At 46.2% G+C, this 23,174-nt stretch overlaps 1 protein-coding gene across 3 annotated transcripts in view; it reads left to right on the top strand.

Annotated features, from left to right (window-relative positions):
* Positions 1-23,174, top strand: part of LOC135817317 (uncharacterized) — a 97,650-nt gene that overhangs the window by 59,228 nt on the left and 15,248 nt on the right. The window contains exons 8-11 of one of the 3 annotated variants that reach the window (XM_065330479.1): positions 8,795-8,861; positions 11,003-11,082; positions 11,527-11,773; positions 12,796-13,346. The exons of the other annotated variants lie outside the window; for them this stretch is intronic. Coding sequence (XP_065186551.1) covers positions 8,795-8,861; positions 11,003-11,082; positions 11,527-11,773; positions 12,796-12,817 — 416 coding nt within the window. The 3' untranslated portion in view covers positions 12,818-13,346. Of the gene's footprint in view, positions 1-8,794; positions 8,862-11,002; positions 11,083-11,526; positions 11,774-12,795; positions 13,347-23,174 lie in introns of those variants that run through there. 3 annotated transcript variants of the gene reach the window in all.

Genomic DNA, 23,174 nt, shown 5'->3' with positions numbered 1-23,174 from the left:
AACTTGGAAGCTCAGGGCCCTACGCTATGCTTTTTTTGCCTAGCTCATCATGCATGTTATTAGACCTGGTTTGAAATGGGTTTTTTTTTTCGTTGATTGGCTATAGTGTTTTAATTACAAACCATGATGGCTACAATGCCCAACCATACCACAACGAACTGATCGGCTACATCATTGTATTGCAAAAGGTTTCCATCTGTACAAATAACATGCACGATGAGCTAGACAAAAAAAGCATAGCGTAGGGCACTGAGCGAAAGAAATAAACTTTCTCTTTGCATTTGAGGGTAATACGACACCGTCTACCACCTTAATGACCTAGGCAAAAAAGCATAGGGATGTTATAAATTTTTCATTTCTCCTACTTTGAAGTATTTTTTTTAAGACAAAACCTAGGATTCGAACCCGCACTATCGCCCTGCATGCATTCCCCGATACACTTTGCATACATACTCATTCTTCCAAGTTGCTTCACGTTATGATCTTGCATTTGAAAGCCCTATTTGAATATTGTGGCCAGCTGTCTTTGATGGTACGGTACGGGACAGGTACGGGATACCGCCAGGCATGCCGACGGCACAAACACACAAACACACATGGAATTAAAGCTGTGTGGACCCTGGCTAGCGCCAGACATTACTTAAGTATCGTCTTTTGCATAGCTACGGGAATAATTGCATAGTTATGCTGAGCCCACAAAGTAGGACAAAGGCAGTTGGATTGTAAATCCAAGTTTGAGATTGCAAGAGCCTTGGCTGTTCTTGGAAACCCGTACTCTTTGCCTAATAGCCTGTACAAAAAAGTATCACATCTGGACACTGACCATCTGTCTTAGAGTACTGCTCCCAGCTAATTATTTGTGGGTCAGGATTGTAACGAAGAGATTTTTCATTTTCAATGTTGTGCATTGGTAACTTTCCTGTGCAGAGTTCTTGCGTGAAGCAATCAAGAACAACGTGGACTTCATTTGCTATTTTCTGTCAAAATTCTCGCCATTGGAATTAATGACTGAGGTATCAACACTGCGGTCATTCAATGGAATTAATGCTATGACATTGGCTAAAGTATCAACAGCACTAGCGGAGTGTAAAACGGATGATTGCTTTCCAGCAAGATCAGCAATAAAGGAAATGGTAGACGATGTGTTATCTAGTGGCCATGCACAGTGTGCACTGTTCACGAATCTGATTATTCAGAATTCAGCACTAGGCGGCTTCATTCCACGCCATGTCAGAGATACTGTATTTGCCGATATTGGAACACACTCTATACGTGACCTCTACATTGCGGTCTGTGTCAATTCTCAACTTCCATCAGGTCAGTACCAGTGTTGGTACCCATGTACACAACCAAATTAGAGCATCAGTGCCAGCTATTAGACTATGCTTTTTCTGGGAATGAAATGAATATACATGTGCCGGAGGTTCAGTCAAAGCTTCGTTACTAGTGGGATATTCGTTGGTCTAACAAAAAATAACTTTATGTGCAGCTTTAGAATTGTGCGCGGGCAGGACACTGTTGCCATCCCGCCTGACGTTGGATGGTGGGTTGACGAGAAAGGTCGCTCAGTCGTTCATACTCTGCAGGTTACAGCATCAATTTTGTAGATGGAATGTGCATGGTGACCTGTGCTCTCAAGATGTCACACTTCCATGATTCCCGTTACCTGCTCTGGGTAGAAAACCTGGGCATGCATACATGTACATCATTATCCTACCTAGCTAACATGCCAGAGCTAAGGCTCTCAGTGAGCATCCGTAGCAGAGTGTACAAGTCTGAAATAGGTTGTCACGGTTGCAGTGAAAAAGTGTAACAAGTGTATTTTATCCTAAGATAGTACTTCGAAGTACAATACTCACTATTCGTATTTCCCGCTCCTTCACCAGAGCAATGAGATCCCATCAAGTACAGAAGAGCGCATTCTCCAGTGGTTCTCTAGTCTTCTCACTCTTGTCTACTCTCTTGTCTAAGTCTAGTACTTCTTCCATATTCAATACTATAAACCCTGTGTTCTACGAGTGCGAGGGGACTGTGTTTAGCCGGGAACTAACACATGCATTCATTGGCCACCCCAGACATTCATGATAGTAGTACATTGTGTTACATGTATGCCATGCATCTAGCATGTGCCGTTTACCGAGCGCGCTTGAAACGGACTTGGCGGGTTTAGTTTCTGTGCATCAGCTGATTCAGGGCTCTGGTTGTTTGGGATTGAAGGAGTAAGAATACTAACAAAAAATGAGTCACAGCGGAATTTGCCAAGGTTTTCATTGTGTGCCTTTGTGTACACCGCGCTGCCTGAATCCGGTATTGAGCACTTTCGCAGAACCTAAGCCTATTGCCTCTGTACCAAAAAAAGAGAGATAAGAATAGGGGGTTTGTCTACTGAAACGAGTTTTGCATTCCAGCCCTTCATGTACAGTACTGGTTTCCAATCCTAGTATGGCCAGATTCGATTATAGGACTTGCTTGGGGGAAAGCATTATGAAATCCTTCAGGTTCGCATCAGATGCAGTAGGCGCAATCACATCCGGCTGTGGCCAAATGTGTGTGTGTGTGTGTGTGTGTGTGTGTGTGTGTGTGTGTGTGTGTGTGTGTGCGTGCGTGTGTGGGGGGGGGGGGGGAGGCGTGCGTGCGTGTGTGAGTGTTGTTGCTCTTGCCGTGTATGTCTCTCCGAGATGTAGTTTATCTCAAATTATTTGACACAAGGGATGCACACAATATGCCCAATTGCTCAAACAATATAGGGGGGGGGGGGGAGAGAGAGCTTAGGCTGTGGGTAACAGCACGGCTGGAAAAAGCGCTCCCAGGCAGGACTTGAACCATGTACCTCCGTATCTCAATCATGGTCTTTGACCAACCCACAGTACTGTTCATGTACAGTACTGGAAATGGGTCAGGTTTCCAATCCTAGTATGGCCAGGTTTCATTATAGGACTTTTATGTGCTTTATGTGCTGTGTAGTGCCAATTGCCGGGGGACTGCAACAAATACCAATCACTTTTCTTGGTTTGCTCGGGGGAAAGCATTATGAAATCCTTCAGGTTCGCATCAGTTGTAGGCGCAGCCACATCAGGCTGTAGCCAAATACCCCTCAATATGTGTGTTGTTGCTCTTGCTGACTTTGTCTACCCGAGATGAAGGATATCTCAAATTAATTGACACAAGTGATGCACCCTTTTTATATTATGCCCAAATGCTCAAATGCTATGGGGGGGGGGGGGGGGGGCAGAGCTTTGTACAGAATTAACACGGCCTAGGAGGGTAATTAAAGGGGAAGTTAAGGCAAAAATTAAAATTTCACCAGTTGTAGTCTTCGGGGTGCTGAGTCGAATGGTCGTGGTCCGAGGAAACTGAGACGCTCCCTTCCTACTTGAATCCCAATCGAACTCGCGCACTTCCACCGAAACTGGGTGACTGCGCCCTACTAGATGGGGATTTGTATGCAAAATGTCACTAAAAGCACCATTTCGTTCTTATAAAAGCATGGATGACCGCAATTGGCCCATATGTTGTAGTCTTTTGGACGCTGAGTTGATTGGCTTTGGTCCGAAAAGGCTGCGATGCAGCGTTCCTCCTTTATTCCTAATCGAACATGGTTGAACAAGCGGTCACGTGCTCCTGCGTACACCAGTCACCTGGTCACCGTGCCTGCAGGGTACAACTTACTAGCCTGTTTGACCTTTTTTGGGTGCAGTCCTGTCACTCGAGTTGAACCTTGGTGTGAAAGTTGTCGCCTGCTGGCGTGGTGACCAGGTGATTTGGGCACCCAGGAGCACGTGACCGCTTCTTCAACCATGTTCGATTGGGAATAAAGGAGGAACGCTGCATCGCAGCCTTTTCGGACCAAAACCAGTCGACTCAGCGTCCAAAAGACTACAACATATGGGCCAATCGCGGTCATCCGTGCTTTTATAAGAACGAAATGGCGCTTTTAGTGACATTTTGCATACAAATCCCCATCTAGTAGGGCGCAGTCACCCAGTTACGGTGGAAGTGCGCGAGTTCGATTGGGATTCAAGCAGGAAGGGAGCGTCTCAGCTTCCTCGGACCAAGACCATTCGACTCAGCACCCCGAAGACTACAACTGGTGAACTTTTAATTTTTGCCTTAACTTCCCCTTTAAAGGCGTATATTGTCACCACAACGTAATCCGAGTTTTATGAACATGTGCAATCATTAGGCAGGTTCAATAATATCAACAATGAGAGTGCTGTATTGTTGTAGCTGACTGGTCGTTTCCACCATGTTCTGTTTTAATACACTGTTGGCCTAGGCTGGAATGCAGAGGATGAGCAGGCTTATCAACTAGCATTGTCGGAAGGACAGCAGATAATCCCGCATGCGAGGCTTCTTCTATGCGGTCCGGGCCGTTCAGGCAAAAGCAGCGTGGAGAGATCACTTGTGGATGAGCCATTTGAAAAGATAAGTGACAGCACCATTGGTGTGGAGCTACAAACAGCTGTCTGTACCATTGGACAGAGAGATGGCAAATTTGTTTGGCGCAAGGAAGCCGATCAAAAAATGCAACATCTGCTCATGGTGCTAATATCACTCAACAAAGCAGTACAACGAAAGGCAATTGAGGGTCGCCTAGCCCACCAACTTGCAGGCAATGAAGAAACTGTCTTCCCAGTGATGGAAAGCATGGCAGCGGAGGACAATCTGGAGCAAAGAAGGGTCCAACCAACCACACCAAGTAGCAGTACAACAGGTGTTCGTTCGCCGGAGGATAGTGGGCACACAGGAGTTGCAACTAATGATACAACGCATGACGTAACTACCGGTGGTGATGTGCGGAATTCCGATTGTCCAAGTTTAGACCAAATGCTGTTTGCTTCAACTACCACTGTTCCTTATGAAGCTGATGTGATTGCTGATACATTACCCGATGCTTCAGCCAATGCAACTACAGAAACAACAACTGCCACTGTTGGAAGCAATAGCTCAGTAAATGGTGCTGCTGTTGATGTAGCTTCCACCATTCAAGCCACAGCTTCAGAAGGAAAGCTACTAATGCCAGAGGAAATACATGAAGCAGAGAGCAGCTGTGCAACACCCGACTCACCATGTTCACATGATCCAAAGAGCCTTGAAGAGGAATTGTCATATGCAGCAATGCGGGTGGATCAGTTCATTGCTGATCTCAAGTACACCGATGTGAGTGAGTACAACATCGAGGACTTGCGCGAACTGGTGTTCTTGGACATATGGGACTTTGCAGGACAGCGCTTGTTCTCAGCACTTCAACATATGGTTCTGTCTTCAAGGCGCTGTGCATATGCAGTTGTCTTCGATGCCTCCAAGCAAATGGAGAAAGTAGCCGAGCCAACACTTTGCAGAGATGGTGAAGAGTACCGGCTAGACAACAGTCAAGGTTCCACCAACTTTGACATCATGGAAAGCTGGTTGAACACAATCCATCATGTTATCGGTGATGACCCAGACGTACCTGTTTACGCTATTGGCACGCACATCGACAAGCTTCCGCGCAAAACTCGCCAACAATCGCTGGACAAGATGAAGAAATATATCTGCACCAATGCTGAGGAAAGAGCGTATGGTTTCAATCTGGATGACGTAGTGTTTGTTGACAACACTGTTGCTGGAAGCAAGGATCCTGATGAAACCATCATTCGTCTACGACAGGATTTCATTGAGAAATTGGAACCACAGTTCAAACAGCCCATACCCATTCGCTGGCTGCCATTCACCATTGGTACAAAGGAAGTAGCAAAGAAATTCAAATGCCCATGGCTAGCAATTGAGCAAATCTACCGTCTTGCTAACACAGTGTGTGGTGGTGATGCTGGGAACAGTCACTCTCAGTCTGTTGATGTGGAGGCCATGTTGAAGTACCAACATCACCTTGGCCACATTCTCTACTACCCAGAGAACCGAATCCTGTCATCCAAAGTCATCATTGATGTAGAGTGGCTGCTGAGAATCGCATCACTACTCTTTTGTCCCGAGCCGAAGATTGAGCAGGGCAAACGTCTTCGCAAGCTCTACGAGCTGCTGACAACCAAGGGAATCTTGCTCGAGCGTCTCATCATTCACCGCTGGGAACAACACAGCAAGCAAACTGCAATGTACACCAAGACAGAAGAGCAACGTGACTATCTGTATGAGCTGATGGAGCAATCTGGTCTCATGTACAACACAAAGACCAGTATGAAGATCCCCGACCGTGAGGAAGTGTCGCGCAAGTTCTATGTTCCAGCTCTTGTAAGCCGGATGCCTGAAGACAGTGCTGCTCTGCTATTGGATGACTCAACACCAACCATCTACTTGTACACGGGAAATCGCAAATACCTACCACAGACACTGTTCTGGTGTGCCGTGGTAAGGTGTATGCAGAAGTATCAGCCACGCCAAGAACCACTTCTCTACCAGTCCGCTGCTCGGCTGAGATGCTACGGCATCTATTTACTGGTACTGGAGTACTTCAGTCACGGCATTCGCATCTCCGTTGCAGCTGAGGAATCCGCACAGTCAAACATCGGAAGTTCTTACTCCGCAGCACGTCCCGCTGACCTTCCCGCAATGTGTTCAGAAGCCCTGATGTTTGTAGAGGAGCAGCTGGAGGATCTGAAGAAGTTCGGCCTCCGACACGTCAACATCAGCCGAGCAGTGCGGTGCAAATGTTCTGTGAATCGACGCTCTTGTCAACGTCATAAGAAGAAGTCCTGTCCACGGACATCATGCCATCACTTTGCAGAGCTGGTGGAAGGAGAAGTTCCACTATGTCCTCTGGAGTCACAGCCCAGTGTGGATGCCGGTCCAGTTTTGCAGTACTTCAAGTGCATCCCGTTCCAATATGTGGTATGTAGTATTTTAGTATGAATTTATCTGGATAGCACCCATTTAGTTTGATTTCACATACCGATTTGTTTACATCGCAGTATCGGTATACGATAACGCAACAAACAGTACAGTCAGAGTAATCATGCAGGCAGTCAACCAGTCTTTTTTCCTTACAAGCTGTTGCACTCACATTGTTGGCCCATGCTACGGTGACACAGCGCTGAACACATGCACACACATTTGCCTTCCACAGAAATATCCAGGGAACCGGATAGACAAAGGCATTCTACATTGCAGTCCATGCATATGAAGGTGGTGTGATCCTGGGAGTACTACTTCCTGGTGTGATTCAATGAACTTCCCACCGGTTGGCATGGGAACCAGATGAAAGAAGAAAAGATCTGCCTGTAAAACGTAGATTCCATGTGTAAAGCCAATGGTTGTATCACCAATCAGCCTTCACTTTCTCGTTTACTAGCACTCTGTTATCAAGATAATGTTGGGGTATGTACAGCTCCCTTCCCATTTTCCATGCACGCACGCACGCGCACGGTGCACGGCAGTGATGGCCTTGTAACGAAACCATAGAAACCGCCGACCCACGCTATATCCGGTGTATCCAACCGTATCTTAACCTTATTAGCAGGCTGCTAGCATTCATTTTTAGCACAAACATTTAGTTATACCTGTGGCAGTGTGGATATTTCCCATGGCCGAGGTATGACCGAAACTCGTTGTCATGTCTTTGTGTGTTTTCCCTTGTTTACAGCAAGCTGGTCAGCCTGACTTTTCCATCTCTGCAGCGCTTATGACTATGTCTGGCTTACAACTTGCAACTACAACAGGTATGACAATATTGACAAGGCTACACTACACTATAATCAACAAACTGTATGCTGATTTCTAATTTCCGCACAGTTCTCTGTCTCCAAATCAAGACCAAGTGCAGGTGTGTAGCTCGTGTGTAGTCAGCCTAGTCCGGTTACCACACCAGCAAATGGTTGTCATAGTTACTACATACTACATGGTCAAAATAGGGAAAATGACGGCTATGAGCTTGCCGGTGGTACATGGTCACCACACCACAGACGTGCTCTGGTACATGGTCGCCATACCACGGACGTGCCAGCTATGCCCCTGAAGCGTTTATGGAAGTAACAGTAATTTTCACAAGTAAACATAAATTCTCATATCGGCTTTGCTCAAAGGATAAGTGTTGCAATTGTAGGCCAATGCACGGTGTTCTCTGCGTGTTTTGTCCCAGTGGGACATTATCGTCAGGTGCACTGGCCCCAGCCGCGGGTATTTAATAGCCGCTACCAATCAACATCGAGTGTCATTCGCAGTGCCGAACAGTGGGATTGAGTCAGAGTGGTCGAGTTTCACTAAAATCTGTTGCTTGCTCCTACGCACAGTCTTTCGGGGAACTTGTGACCCAGCAAAAGAGGAACATGGATGCTGCTATTGTGGGTTTCAAATTTTCAGCACTTGTGCAAGTTGCCGTACGTCACAGTTTCTGTGTATGTCCACAAATGTTGGCGTTTTCTAGAGAGGTTTGTATTTTAGCTATTTTTCTGCTAACAAAATACTGAACTCAGTAGTGCTATCAAGAAACATGGCCTGTTCCGTTGTCCAGCTGTCAGTCAGCTAATTCCCAGTACACAGCATACTACTCTATACAACACTGTATGCAGTGTAATGGGAATTCTAACACCATTGAATCAGGGTTACAGTTAGCCTGTAAACTCGATTTCCAAGAATCTTGAAATGTACCAATCTACCAGTGCTAGTACATTCATGTGTAGGCTAGCAAGTTAAAACAACTGAAAAGCGAAATAATCTTGAAGTGAAAAATTGCATTGCCAGTGAATGTCTCTGCTTTTCGAGTGCTCCTTCCGGTTCCTCCATGTGACAAAGGTGTGTTGATGTTTGTGGTTGATTATGTGATGATTGGCCTGTGTTGTCATATTCTCCTGGGTGCATGCAGGCATGGCTACTGGTAGCGGTGGTGCGTGTGGTACCGACACAGACAGCAAGTCACTTGGCGCTATAGGGTCAGTACATGCAGTCTTGATACACTGTACACATGTACTTCAAGGCAATATGCCTGTCCACGATCACTATCAATCTTGTTTTACTCAAATTCATTACATCGTTATTACACACACTACATAGCTACTTCAATAGGGTTTTTTTATTTGCTTGTCAATACTTTTCTTATTGTCCGCTTGGTCTCGTGAAACCTGCTAAACTAAAGGACTTCGAGCTTTGAGGGTGAGAGGGTGAAAATGCCCCTACCCCTTCATCCTCTCCCACATGCACCCGCGCACACGTGCGTGCGTGCGCGTGCATACACACACACCACACACACACACACACACTACTACTACTATGTACAGCTACCCTATCGGGCCACGCCGCTCCCAGAAGCGGGAGACAACGACAAGAAGAGAGAAGAGAAGAGAGAGAAATCGCAAAGTCAACAATATTTGGCATGGCATTGCAAGTCCTGTGGCCTTGAGAACCGCACACACACACGCACGCACGCACGCACGCACGCACGCACGCACACACACACACACACACACAAACACACACTGGTATCTGGTATCTGGTAAACACTGCCATTACGGTCACGTGTCCCCTTAGGGGGCCGACAATATAGAACGACGAGCGGGACCATGTTCGAGAGAGCCATCTCCAGCAGCTATGGATCTGGCTTATCATCGGAAACGATTCCTCTCACGGCTGCCGCTAGAACTGGTCCATCACTCTCCACAACAGAGCGAACATTCCATGAGCCAACGCTCAGAGTCGTTCCAAGTTGTCGTCTTCGTGCGGTAGTTTGCTCCACTCGCGGGCTTGCAAAGCCTCGCGAAGGACTCTGAGGTGGGGGCGACGAGGAGAGTGTCGGCATCGTAACTATCCGACCAAGTCTCCTGTCGGTGAATACCCCACCTCAGGCACTGTTGGCCTGGACGCCTGGGGACACCCCAGGCCGTCCACAACGGCGAGAACAAGCACGGACGCCAGAAACAAGAGCCCGGAAAAGTACAAGCGTCCTCCACCAGAGCAGAGAACACACACATTGTCAAGATGTTCAACTATTTGAAAGATTTTCTTATCGTCGGAAACGATTCCTCTCACGGCGGCCGCTAGAACTGGTCCATCACTCTCCACAACAGAGCAAACATTCCATGAGCCAATGCTCAGAGTCATTCCAAGTTGTCGTCTTCGTGCGGTAGTTTGCTCCACTCGCGGGCTTGCAAGGCCTCGCGAAGGACTCTGAGGTGGGGGCGACGAGGAGAGTGTCGACATCGTAACTATCCGACCAAGTCTCCTGTCGGTGAATACCCCACCTCAGGCACTGTTGGCCTGGACGGCAGGGGACACCCCAGGCCGTCCACAACGGCGAGAACAAGCACGGACGGAGGCCAGAAACAAGAGCCCGAAAAGTACAACCGTCCTCCACCAGAGCACATACACACACACACACACACACACACACACACACACACACACGTGCAGTTTTTACACTGTAGAAGCACCCAAAACCTCTATGCTAAACATGGCAACTTGTGCTGGGATTACACCATTCAACAGGTTGCAAGGCTGATGAATTGACCGCCACCGATTTTAGCCTGGTCTACACCTTACAGCTGATTGAAGTGGCTTTCTTCTGGCCAGCACACACGCACACGCACACACACGCACACACACACACACACACACACACACACACACACACACACACACACACACACACACACACTCACACAGTTTTTACCCTGTACTAACATCCAATACCGTGCTGCATAACTAATTTTTTTAATAGACAGTTGTCTAAAGTCCCTAGGCTGCTTATATGCTGTCTGATGAAGTGTTCTGACACGAAACTCGGAGTAACAGCGGAATGAGACTTGTTTGATTCATTTCTGTGTAATATTTGTAATTTTTTTAATAAATATAGCTGGGAGAAGATTGCCCTGGGATAATTGCTTTGACTTTATCTTCCCTGTTCTTCCATGCTTTTCTCTTCCCCTCTATACTACCACCTCTCCCTGTTGTTTCTTTTCCCTTCCATACTACCACCTCTCCCTGTTGTTTCTCTTCCCCTCTATACTACCACCTCTCCCTGTCGTTTCTCGTCTCTACTCTACGTATTGTTCCATCCCTCTATGGTCAACCTCTGCAGCTGCAAGCATCTTGGAAACATTGATGATTGGGAAGACTTCACAGCTGCTCTTGAACCATTGCTGGATGACAATGCAAGAGGTTTGTTCATGCGTAGTTTGTTTGTGCTTGACCTTTACCAGACGGGTTCAGAGAGACTGACTTCAAATAGGGCATGCATGAACCAGGTTCAACAGGGCATATTGGGAAGAACAAGAAAAAAACAATATTTCAGCCTCTGGCGCAACGAGCAGTAAAAATCACGAGTCAATGATTCTAGTCCGGGGGGGGGGGGGGGCACCACTTATGGACTCCCCACAACACTATTTCTTGCATTTGCATCGTGAGCAAGTGTTCCTTGGAGTGAGCTTTACTAAGGATGTGGAACATTTCCTGGAGGGGAGGGGTCGAAGGGTGTCCTTACTGTCACCAATGACCATGTAGAATTAATTATCTTCTATTCTAGGCTAAACCGAAATTGAAATTGAGGACCGAGTCTGTGGAGCATTTATGACGGGTCGAGTATTTTATCGTTGATTGCTGCAGGAAAGCTGGGCAAGGTTGCAGTCAAACTGGTGGACAAGAATCTGAAGAATAACTATCGAAACGTCCTTGATCAGTTCCATGAAATGAACCAAAGAACGATCACTGGCAGTGGAAATGGAGTCACTAGCGTATTCTGTATCATCCTCTATCTGATTAAGAAGAAACAAGAGCTGACCATTGATGAGTTGTGTGCACAGTTGGAGGACAGTGCTCCGGAGAATCGCAATCTGATCCGCACAGCTCTCCTGTAAGTATCCATCTTCAGTGTGTAGAGCTTGAAAACTTCATGTTGTGTGGTACACATGTGTTATGAAAGTTCAGCTCGCTTATCATTTGGACACATTGTCATATGTGGTTCTCACCTGGTTTGGTCCGATGCCTGATATCTAACATGGTCCAGTGTACGCGTGAGCATGGTGTGATGTATGACATACAGTGTATATGGTATGTAGTGCATGCAAGAGTATACATTGTCATAGGATGAGAATCTCTGCTTCTGTTGGTGTGTGCGAGTGGTTGTCAACTGAGTGTCGCGCATGCGTTGATTACGTGGATTGTGATTGTTCTGGTAGACATCTACCCACATGTACAGAACAGTTGCTCTGTGAGTGAAAAGCCCGACTTATTTCAGAAATTTCACGCCCAAAGTGGTCACAGGCTTAATGTGGTATAGATGCTGCTGGCCTAACAGTTTTTAGAAACCGGAGGTCTATACTTTCCAAACGTAACTGTAGTACTCCATTCATGGTTGAAGGGACTGTGCAGTGAGCAACACTGTATGATGCGCATACAGATGAAGCCTGGACCAACACTGCGGGTGGTCTTTAATGCAAACCAGGCCGTTCATCCTTGCACAGTTGACTAAGATTTGGTGTCTATAAGAATAATAGTGGTGTAACAGGTCAGGAGGCTGCTGAAACCCGCAGATGGTCACTTGACCAGGTTTTATCAGAATGAATGAAGAAACTGAGACACCCGTCGGTAACAGCCTTCGCACTCGTAATGAACGTAAACAAAACTGTGACCTGCAAATGTACACCACCCTCAGCCCTGTAGCACAAGCTGGATAACTACAATGTACTTCACAGGGGTGGGGGGGGGACTGAATTCATTCAGATCTTGCTGATGCTCCTCTACAAACAGCAGCACCTCTGTGCACATCTCAGGAAGAGCCGTGGTATCCATCACGCATCAGATTGGGGATGAAGACGATTGCTTTAATTGATTTGAATTTGTGTGCTTCTCTATACGACTTTTGTTTTGTTGCAGTGAGGCAGAATACACAGAATAGCTATGTCGACAGGTAGAAGGCAGTGGACACAAGCACCAGGATGCTGGTTCTCGAGATGCCAGCTCCGTGTGGTTTTGCCGGATTCAAGCCGGTTCTTTGTACGCTAGCTTTGTTGCATGTTCTGTGCTGCACATTGCTCCCCAGGCCCAGTGGAATGATAGTGTACATAGTTTTGAACTCATCGGCACGGTGCACTCGTGTGAGTACTTGAGTGTTTTGAACTAATATTTTACTTGTCTCCTCAGTCTATGCACGTGATCATACTGAAGTTGGTAGTTGATGTTCTAAGAATTCCGAGTTTGCTGTTTCATTTTCCCTGCAATGAAATCCAAGCTATTTGCTAGGCTATATTGCCCGTTGAGTTGCCGGTTGATTTCCAGGGCCATATGCTGCCCTGTTTTCTCTCTGTGGCTGCATATTCATGTTTCCGCCACAGGGCTTGATCCCCGAACCGGGTCAAATCCTTTATTCATGTACATGTAAGTACTTGACAAACATTCTACCTAGTTATACATGTGCTCATGCTGTACTTGTAGATGTGTGTGTCGTGTGATGCCTCATGCCAGGCAGCTGTATGAGCCCTCAGCTGGGCGAGTTCTTGGCCTCGGTGGTCGTTTGTTTGCCCTCACTTGGCAGTAGGTGACCGGCCACAGTGGGTAATATCATACTGATATGCTTTAGCCTTTGGCTGGCAGGTTGTCGTCCTTGGTGGCTGTTCATTGGCTGAATAGGCAGTATGATTCAGCCCTCGCTGGGCTGTACACTTTATCCCCTGTGGGGAAGTATGCTTCAGCCCTCGGTGGCAAGGTTGCTGGCCTCGGCGGCCGTTCATACGCCCTCGTCGGGCAGGTTGCTGGCCGCGTTGGACATTTGTGCGCCCTTAGTGGGCAGTGAGAGTATGCTAGCGACCCACGGCTAGCAGGATCATTCAGCCCACAATGGGCTGGCTGTTGGCCTCTGTGGCCGCTCATGTGATTGGCCCAAGGTGGGCAGCTGCGGGCTAGCTCTCGGTGGGCAATTTGTGCGTCTGCCCCGGTGGGCAGTATGAATCGCTGACAAATGGATGTGATGATATCATGGTGCAACTATTTTCTCTTGCGTCGTAACCAGTCTATCATCACATACTATTTTATAGATTACTAGCTGCTTTGAGCATATTCCTGAAGCTACGCAAAATACGTTACTTTAGTAGTGTCTGGTGCTAGCCAGGCTCCAGAGCACTTGAATGCGTATGTGTGTTCCATAGGGCCGGCACGAATCATGTGATGTGCCTGGCACTGTCACGTACATGTCTCGTACCGTACCGTAAAAGACAGCTGGTCACATATTGAAATAGGGCTCTCAACAGCAGGATCGTAACGTAAAGTCCAATTCATACTTCATTTCCCGTACGCGAAATAGTTGAGCTCAGATCAACTTTTGCTAGAATGTGTTTGTATGCGAAGTGTACGGAGGGAGTGCATGCAGGGCGATAGTGCGGGTTCGAATGCCATGTTATGTGTGGAAAAAAAGAAAAGAAACAAAATTAGGACCATAACGTGAAATGACCACTTGGTAGAATGTGCATGTCTGGGCCTGCCTGGGATTAAAAGTCTTTTTTTTGTTTTCAAGAGCCCACAGGCTCCAATCCAATCTAGCACTATAACGTGAAACGAGAGAGCTTGAAAGTTGAAAGCTCAGTGCCGTCGCTATCCTGTTTTGGCCTAGATTAACGTTATCATGCGCGTTATTAAAACTGATAGAAACGTCTTTGCAATACGATTATGGGGTACATCTTTTTGTATTGCTAAGATGTATCTATCAGTTTGAATAATACACATGGTAATCTAGGCAAAAACAGGATAGCGACAGCACTGAGCTTTCAAGCTCTCTCACTCAAAGAGAAGTCATGGCAACCCCAAACTCAAAATGTCAATTGATTGTGAATGCGTCTGTATGGGTACGTCGTTGTACATGCAGGCGTATGCGTGGCAGCATTAGCATTTCTGTTTGTGCACATGCACATGTGTGTACCCGTGGGCCTGGAGTAAACGGCATTTAAGTACATAAGACAATGATTCTGATACTTGTTTCAAAGGCAGGACATTTGGTACTCTGAGTGCATACCAGACTACTAGTACCAGTGTATGTATCACTTACTTCAGAACAACATTGGTAGAACCAGCTGGCTTCTTTGTGATGTTGCTGTGACGGCATGACTTGAGTCTCCAATTCACATCTCTCCCTCATCACTAGGATTCTTCCCGAAGCATGGTTCTTTTGCTTCCACGAATGATTCTAAAATAGCAGTCGTCGAAAGTAAGCAGCTATTAAGCATATTATAGAGGCTAAGCGGCGCATGTAATTCTTGACATGACTCACAATTTCAAATGGGTCATCGTTTGGTGCGAAACGCCAAATTTCGACGTGAGAGGCAGCTCTCGCGCATTTTCCAACGCGAGAGCCAAATACGCGAGCAGAATTTTCCGCGAGCCAAATAACGCGAGCGGAACTTTCCGTCGCGTCAAAAATAACGTGCAGCTTAACCTCTCTATTACAATTACATGCACAGTAACATTTAGCACACACTATGCAGACAGGTGTGAAACCGGCTCAGAATACAATGTTGATTGGCTGGCATATCAGGAATGTTAATTATTATTTTACGGGTATGCAGCAGCACGGGTAGTCGGGTACCAGTGCTACCCGTGACTGCGCGTGAGGACCTGGGGTAGTCGGGTACAGAATAGTAGTACCTGAAAACCTGAAGTCGCAGATGATGACATCATCATGACATGTAGTCTACAGTACACGTGTACAAAATTTATGTACTGTAAATGGGTACTGTAAATCAAATAATTTTCGCTGGCGATTTAATTTCGCCACTTGGCACCAACCGGCCAAATTGAATCGCAGGCCAAAGTTTGTCATAGAGGCAAATGATGCCTAATTGAGCCATGGATGCATGTAAGAGCAACAAATACTGATCGATTTCTTTTTGAAAACCCCAATCGGCCAAAGTTTAATGACAGCGAAAAGTTTCGTTTCGCACGGCCAAAGTTTCTCACGGCCAAAATTTGTTGATTTACAGAATTACAGTAATACTCTGCATGTCTACCCAGTGTGTAAGGGAAGGGGTGCATTGTGGTGTTACCACGGAAACATTACACGATCGGATATCCGTACTACCCGTTGAAAACTACCCGAACCCGAAACCCGGAGAAAATGCTACCCGACTCAGCACTAGTTAATTTGTAGAGTAGTTTGTATGCATGCAGCGGCCACAAGCCAGACCGAGACGTAACTTACATAATTTTGGGAGAGTGTACAGCATACAGTACAGTCAAACCTCGTTAGAGTGAACACTGATAAGGCGAACTTTCATTTAGTATAAACTAGAGCCAACCCTATGGTTGGCCAGACATCATATCAAGTCAAAATTATTCGTTTACGGCGAACTCTGTACAGCGAACTTTCGTGAAGACGAACACATTTCAAGCGTGATTAGAACAAAATCAGCGTGTGGTACGAACTTTCGTCCCCGTGGGTGCGCTGGCTGTAGTTTTTCCCGATAGTCAAGGCCTCTTATGGTGGCAAAACATGTTACAAGGCGGATGTAATGCTGTCATGAATTCCTTCCACATTGTACTTAACTGTTGCTGGGTTATGTTATGAAAACAATGTTTTACATTTGCCACAGCATGCACCTTCACATAAATATAATCCATATGATTTGCATATCAATTTTTTTGTCAGATCTGGATAAGAAGAACTCCCGACAACTTCGGCGACAAGACAAACAAACTTAAAAGGCGACGAGGAGACAATAACTTTATTAATGCGATTAATAGTATAAGTGAAGCGGACATTACAAAATGATGAATGAGAATACATGTATCTAAAATGGTTTTTCCTAATCGATTTTCTTGAGACTATCATCAGGGAAAAATCGTCTCACAATAGAGGCTATACGGAGAAACAAACTACTTATAGGTTATAGGGTAGTGGGAAGTATACAAGGTGAGGCGTGAAAAGAAAAAATAAAGTGGGTAGCTCACACCGTCGGAACACTCTCACATCTTTTTTTCTAATTTCTTTCGTCTTCTCTCCCACTTTATTTTTTCTTTTCACACCTCACCTTGTATACTTCCCACTACCCTATAACCTATAAGTAGTTTGTTTCTCCGTATAGCCTCTATTGTGAGACGATTTTTCCCTGATGATAGTCTCAAGAAAATCGATTAGGAACAACCATTTTAGATACATGTATTCTCATTCATCATTTTGTAATGTCCTCTTCACTTATACTATTAATCGCATTAACAAACAAACTTGTTCGGTCCCTTGAAGTTCGTCCTAACGAGGTTTGACTGTGTATGTGCGAGTATGTATTCGCATGCATGTGTGTGTATGCAGGGGGGAGAGGGGCTCTTGACTGTGCAGTGGTGGCCACTGGAAAGGCACTTTGGGACAATGCTATGTAGACAATGCACGACTGGATGTGTACTGTACTGTTCTGCACTGGATGTACTTCATGTTACATTGCTGTTGAAATGAGAACAAGGCCGACGAAGAACAAACCAGGGTACATGTGGGCTGTGTTTGTTGAGCCCCTCTCCGGGCTTGTGTTCAGAGTGATTACTTGGTGCATAAACTACTAATGGCATCGACATGTCCAGATCAGAGCAAAGCCGTGAACTGGACGGCTAAGAGTATGACACCACATCCATACCATGAACCCTTTTGGAGCTTCTCCTTTCATATAATGTGTTTGAATCGGGTCACGGTCGTAGCAGTGACTCAGCAGACTTGCTTATGTGCACTGAGTATAATGGAATCACTAATTATTATTGTTATTGGTGTGAAGAATGGAGTGGCAAAAAGAGGGAAAGAACCACACATTCCTAGTGCATTGCTGCCCTACCACAGCTTAGCTGCTCCCGCATACAGACCATCTGAACTGATGATGATGTGATCACATACTAGCCTCCCTGTGTTGCTGAAGTTTGAAGTGAAATACGGTAGAGTGCCGATTATCCGCACCCCTTGGGTGCGCAGGCTGTCTCCAGGGAGTTCGGATGAGAAGAATATGTTGGATATGGGAGCAGTCACACATCTATCTAAAACATGCATATTCCCGCATGTTCTCATCATTTTTCATTCTTTTCGGTAGCACAACAGGAACAAGGCGCACTTCAGCTCTTCAAAATGACACTATCGTTATACACTTTGACTCCAACCTGTTTCAATACATCTTGTGCATCGCTTGAATGGTGCCCCGAGTAGGGGAAATCAGCAAAAACCTCGAAGAACCAGCTAATTAATTTTTTTGTCCAGCCCGACCAGGCAATCCGGAAAATCGATCATCCGGATAGTTGACATCCGGATAACCGGCGTTCTACTGCACTTGAACGCGTTCAGTCGTGGGCAATACCTGTTCTGATACATGCCCTCACGGCTGTGCCATTCTGCCATGCACTAGTATCAGCTGGTATTTCCCCTGTACATCATGGTACATATAACAACTTGCACTGGGCAGGCTGTATAGCCACAGCACCGTTAGTCACAGATATATTCAGTGGTCTGTGGAACATGTCCTGCCGAGACGGCAATGCATGCATTCTACATTTCTGCACAGAGCCGCATCATCGGATATTAGGTGTACCGTATTTTCTGGTGTGCTAGCCCCCTGAGCCCAGAATTCATATTACGTGGTATTGTTTGTAGGTGCATCCAGTACATTGTACATGTAGCTGCTAACCATGTGCATGTACTTACGTGTTCCACAGAGTCAGTCTTGCAGTCAGTCTTGCTGTCAATCTCACTTGTCAGAGATCCTGGCTGCTGCTTTGGACAAGAACCGAAACTGTGAACGCGCGAATCGTAGTCCTCGACTGCAGTAGCACGCACACCAAAAAATTCCCCTGCACTCTGCAGCTTGTGCAACAAGTCAGAAACCTGTCCTCAACTAACCATCCAAGTCAGCACAAGGCACCAGGCGCCTAGGCACAAGCCATGCAAACTGGACTACAAAATCTATGTGTAGAACTCCGTAAAACCGGCGCTATGCTACAGAACTGCAGTACAAACCCTGTAGCCATGGTAGCCTCGACAGTTTACCAGGTCGGCCGTTGCTTGGGTGGCTAGCTGTAGACTGCATGCGCGCTCTTGTCGTAATGTCGGTCTCATGCGCATGTTGACTATGCTTATGCAATCAACGGAATTCCGCCACCTTGCAGTTGATGAAGTTTCCCCATTTCTCTCCTCATCAATCCCTACTTCTCTTTGTGCATACATCTACATCTACTGTTCTTTCAATCAAATGAACCCCTCGATAGGCACATTGCCTTTGGGTCATTTCATAATAATAATAATAATAATAATAATGTTACAACTACACTCTACAGTACAATGCATGACTTCTGGCTAAGTAGTAAGTGCTAGTTCGAGCGGAAACCAAGTCCAACTGAGGAACGCCTTTGCTTGGGGCGGACGCGACACACAGCATTTCACTTTACCGAGTCTCTAGTTTCGTTAGTTTCAGTGTACTAGTACGAGGTGATTCGTAATTTTTTAACATTGAGTCATTTCTTAACAAATCGGTAAAATATCTCATTGCAAGCACCTGCAAAAAGTCACTTCAAATTTCTTTTTGCCATTGCCATTGCCAATGTTCTGTCAAGTTCGCCTCCAAAATTGAGACTGATATTCCTTCAGGAAGTGACATTGCAAGAGCTTTCAGTCTACATGTGCGCGATGTTTACGGTAAAATAGAGTATAAGAGAGTCATAGCCGCTGGTTTCAACCTCGAGTGACAACATATTTAGCTGAATAGGAAGCATATGATAGCTACATACTAGAAACGACGCCTGGGAAGGAGGAATGTCGGTGTGTTGGCCCTAGTAATGGCCAAACATTGGCAATCACTGAATTTGCTAACAGATGTTGATCACAATTACACATGAAATCAGGGTGATAAACCTGTTGCTATGTAAGCTTGAATGGCTTGTATTTGGATGAACATGATCTTGATCCAGTCTTGCTGGACCATCCTGGAGACGTAGGGTCTCCTTCTATTGAAAACTGGCTTGAAATTGTGCTGCTAAGGCCTATTTTACCATGATGTTAAGAAATGACCACAACAAATAATATGCGGAAAAATTGCCATTTTTCAACTGCCACCTGCTTCCCAACACCAAGGAATATGTGAATGAGAATCCCAACATTGCAATCCAAAGACATCAGTATTACATTTTTAGAGGACGAAATGGAAAGATTCACACCTCGAACCCTACGGAAGCCTATTTTACTTTCGTGTTAAATAATGACGAATCACCTCGTAGTTATGAATCTTGCTAGCTCTGCTCTGTGCGACGTAAACCAACCTCCTGTGTAGAACCCAGACTGTCTACTGCTTCTAATGTAGCCACACAGCCTGATAAGGGCAGATCCACGTCATAGACTAGTAGCACTGAATGAACATATTCTGCTAGGTTTACCACATTTTAGCGTCCTCTGTGCGAATTTTCAGAGTGGAAGTAATAATTAGTTCTACCCTTTCCTTGCCCGGTAGATCTACGCTTTGCCAACTGACGAATGCTCCTGTAAAGTCACCGCACGAGTGTGAACAGATCGCGCGATCGTGGCCGAAGTCTGCATGCGGTGACGACGACTGCCGGTAGATCTACAAGTGCCCTTTGTTACATTTATAGCCATTGTAGGTAAGTGAGTTGGAAACTTATTTCGTAGCAGACGCTAAAAATTACAATCATGGCATTCGGTTTGCTAGGGTGTGGAGTAGGATGTAAGATCGACGATGTGCATGCCCAGACTCAATCCAAGTGCCAATCTGTATCTCACTGCTCATGCTTTCCCGCTGCAGCCGTGCAGGATCAGAAAGTCTGGAGCCGAGGGTGCAGGTGGAGCGAAGCCTGCCAGGAGTAGTAAAATACCGGAATTTTACTACTCCCAGGTGGAGAGGGTGTTACGACTCAGCAGTGCGAATGCGGTGGCCATCAAACCTGCCTCCTCCACCTTCACGCTGAAGACATTGCAGACAACCATCCTTGGGCCGAGTCTGCACTGCAACACGGTAAGAAGTATTCCTGCCACATTAGAGAGGTTCCGGAGTACGATTTTTCGTGCCAAAATCCGTAGAGGCGCTACGGTTTTTTATACGTCGTTTTCGAGCAGCGAAATGTTCCGGAGTACGGAACTTATGTCTTTGCCGTCATTGCAACATTGAAACCCTGATACAGTCAGTCATGAGCATTGCGCCATTCATCTCAGCACACAGGTTGAAGCACAAACAGTCAGCACTGCCAACCTTCATTGCCACAATTGTTAACACTGCACACTTTGCTCACCATGACTAGCAGCGCCAAAGACTTTCAGTACTAATTGTTTTTAAATGCACCGCATTTTCAGTGTAAACAATACCATGGTCTCTAACATGAAGCTGTATTAAGTCACTGCATGTTATCACAATTGCATTTGGCCAGTTTGAAGGCAGCATGTGGTGATAGGTGTTCTACTCCTTTGCTTCAAGACAGTGTTTTGGAAAGATACTTTCTGCGCTCTAGTGTAGATGAGGAACATGTGTTTAAGCAAGACCAAAGGTCAGGCAGTGCTAACTGCTAGCATAGAATCAATGTGTGTTGTGTGTTGTTGTTGTTGTTGAAATTTTATTTTGAATCGCAGACCAAACGGGCAATGGTGCCCAATATTATGATGGCGATAAAGTAACGGCCGAGAGCCAAGGATACAACAAGCAAGCCTCCACGAAAGAGAGAAAAACACAGAAAACACAGACTGCAAATACTCAAAAAGAAAAAAGAGAAAGGGAAAAAAAGAAAAAAAGAAAGAAGAAGAAAGCACAGTTGAGTCACAGTTGAGTCACGACTCCAAGTCCAAGCCTAGATGCTGGCTAACCATAAAAATAAACCTTTAAAAGTCTCTTGAATGATCTATGGCAGGCGAGGGACTTGAACTCTTGGGGCAGGGCGTTCCATAATTTAACAGCAGAAACGAGCGGCCGACAGTCACCAGAGACTCGCCTGGTGGCAGGGACAACATACGCATTTGGATCGTTGATCCGAGTGACGCCTTCAGTCTGGCGACGTAGGCGCTTGGACAGGAGATTACTAATTCTGGCGGTGTGGATACAAAGCATGAGGAGGCGGAGTTTACAGTGGGCGTTTTGGATGATGGGGATGAGGCCTAGACGGGTGTAGATGGGATCTGTGTGGGAGGGGAATGGCTGGTTGGCAACGCAGCGGATACATCGCTTGTCGAGGACCGAAAGCTGATGCCGTTGGTGCGCAGAGAGAACCGAGAAGAAGGCATTAGATCCATACAACATGTCCGGTAGTATTAACGATCTGTAAAATAGTAGGGCTTGTTGCTCAGTTAAGCAGGAGCGAATGGCTCGCAGCGCCGTCAGTTTCTGGGAGGTCTTCCGTGTAATAGTTGCAACTTGAGTCTCCCACCGAAGCTGGGTGTCGAGATGTAGACCTAGATATCGAGCATTTGTGGTCTGAGCTAGGGGATTTCCATTGTATTCTATGTTAAGTAACAAGGGCTGCCTGCGAGACGCATGAAGGGCTAGAACGTGGGTTTTGGAGGGATTTAGTATAAAGCCTCTTTCTTCCAGAAAGTTGGCCAGGTTGGAGACTGAACGGGAGAGGGTTAAATTCAAGAATTCGACGGATTGACTGATGGCGTCTAGCAGGATATCATCAGCAAACAGCTGTGAGTGGGCTGGAGCTGCGATCTGTTCTATTTCTATTGTGTAGATGGAGAACAAAAGAGGACCCAGCACACTTCCCTGAGGAACACCACACTCACAGGGAGAGAGTGTGTGTTGTTGGAGTGAGAGCTTGATAGTAGCAACGATGGCATGCCACAACCCAGATACCAGCAGAGCATAGTAGTATTATTATTACTCAGGCTGCAAGGGAGAGTGTTATGATCAACATACCGTAAAGTCGCGGATAAAAGCCGGGTTTGCATACAAGCACATCGTGGATAGAAGCCTGAAAATCAAACGGGTCAAATGCATATAAGCCTGTCGCGCGTAGAAGCCTGGCTTCTATGCAAGCGCGGATCGGGTAGGTCAAGAGTGCATGCGCTATGTACGGTACATAGTAAAACTGCTGCCATACCCGTAGTCAGTGGTAGATCTACGCGTGTCGCGCGTAGAAGCCTGGCATACAAGCCTGGCAAAAATATCAGTGGTGCATATAAGCATGGTTTGCATACAAGCTTGGTTTGCATTAAAGCCTGATGCAGAAAGCGGCTTATGTGCTTATAAACCCGGCTTTTATCCGCGCCTTTACGGTAACAGAGAAGCGGGAATGCATCGGATGCTGGTTGCGGA

Source organism: Sycon ciliatum, chromosome 5 (genome assembly GCF_964019385.1).
Source record: "Sycon ciliatum chromosome 5, ocSycCili1.1, whole genome shotgun sequence".
Lineage (NCBI taxonomy): Eukaryota > Metazoa > Porifera > Calcarea > Leucosolenida > Sycettidae > Sycon > Sycon ciliatum.
This window is presented reverse-complemented; position numbering and strand designations above follow the sequence as displayed.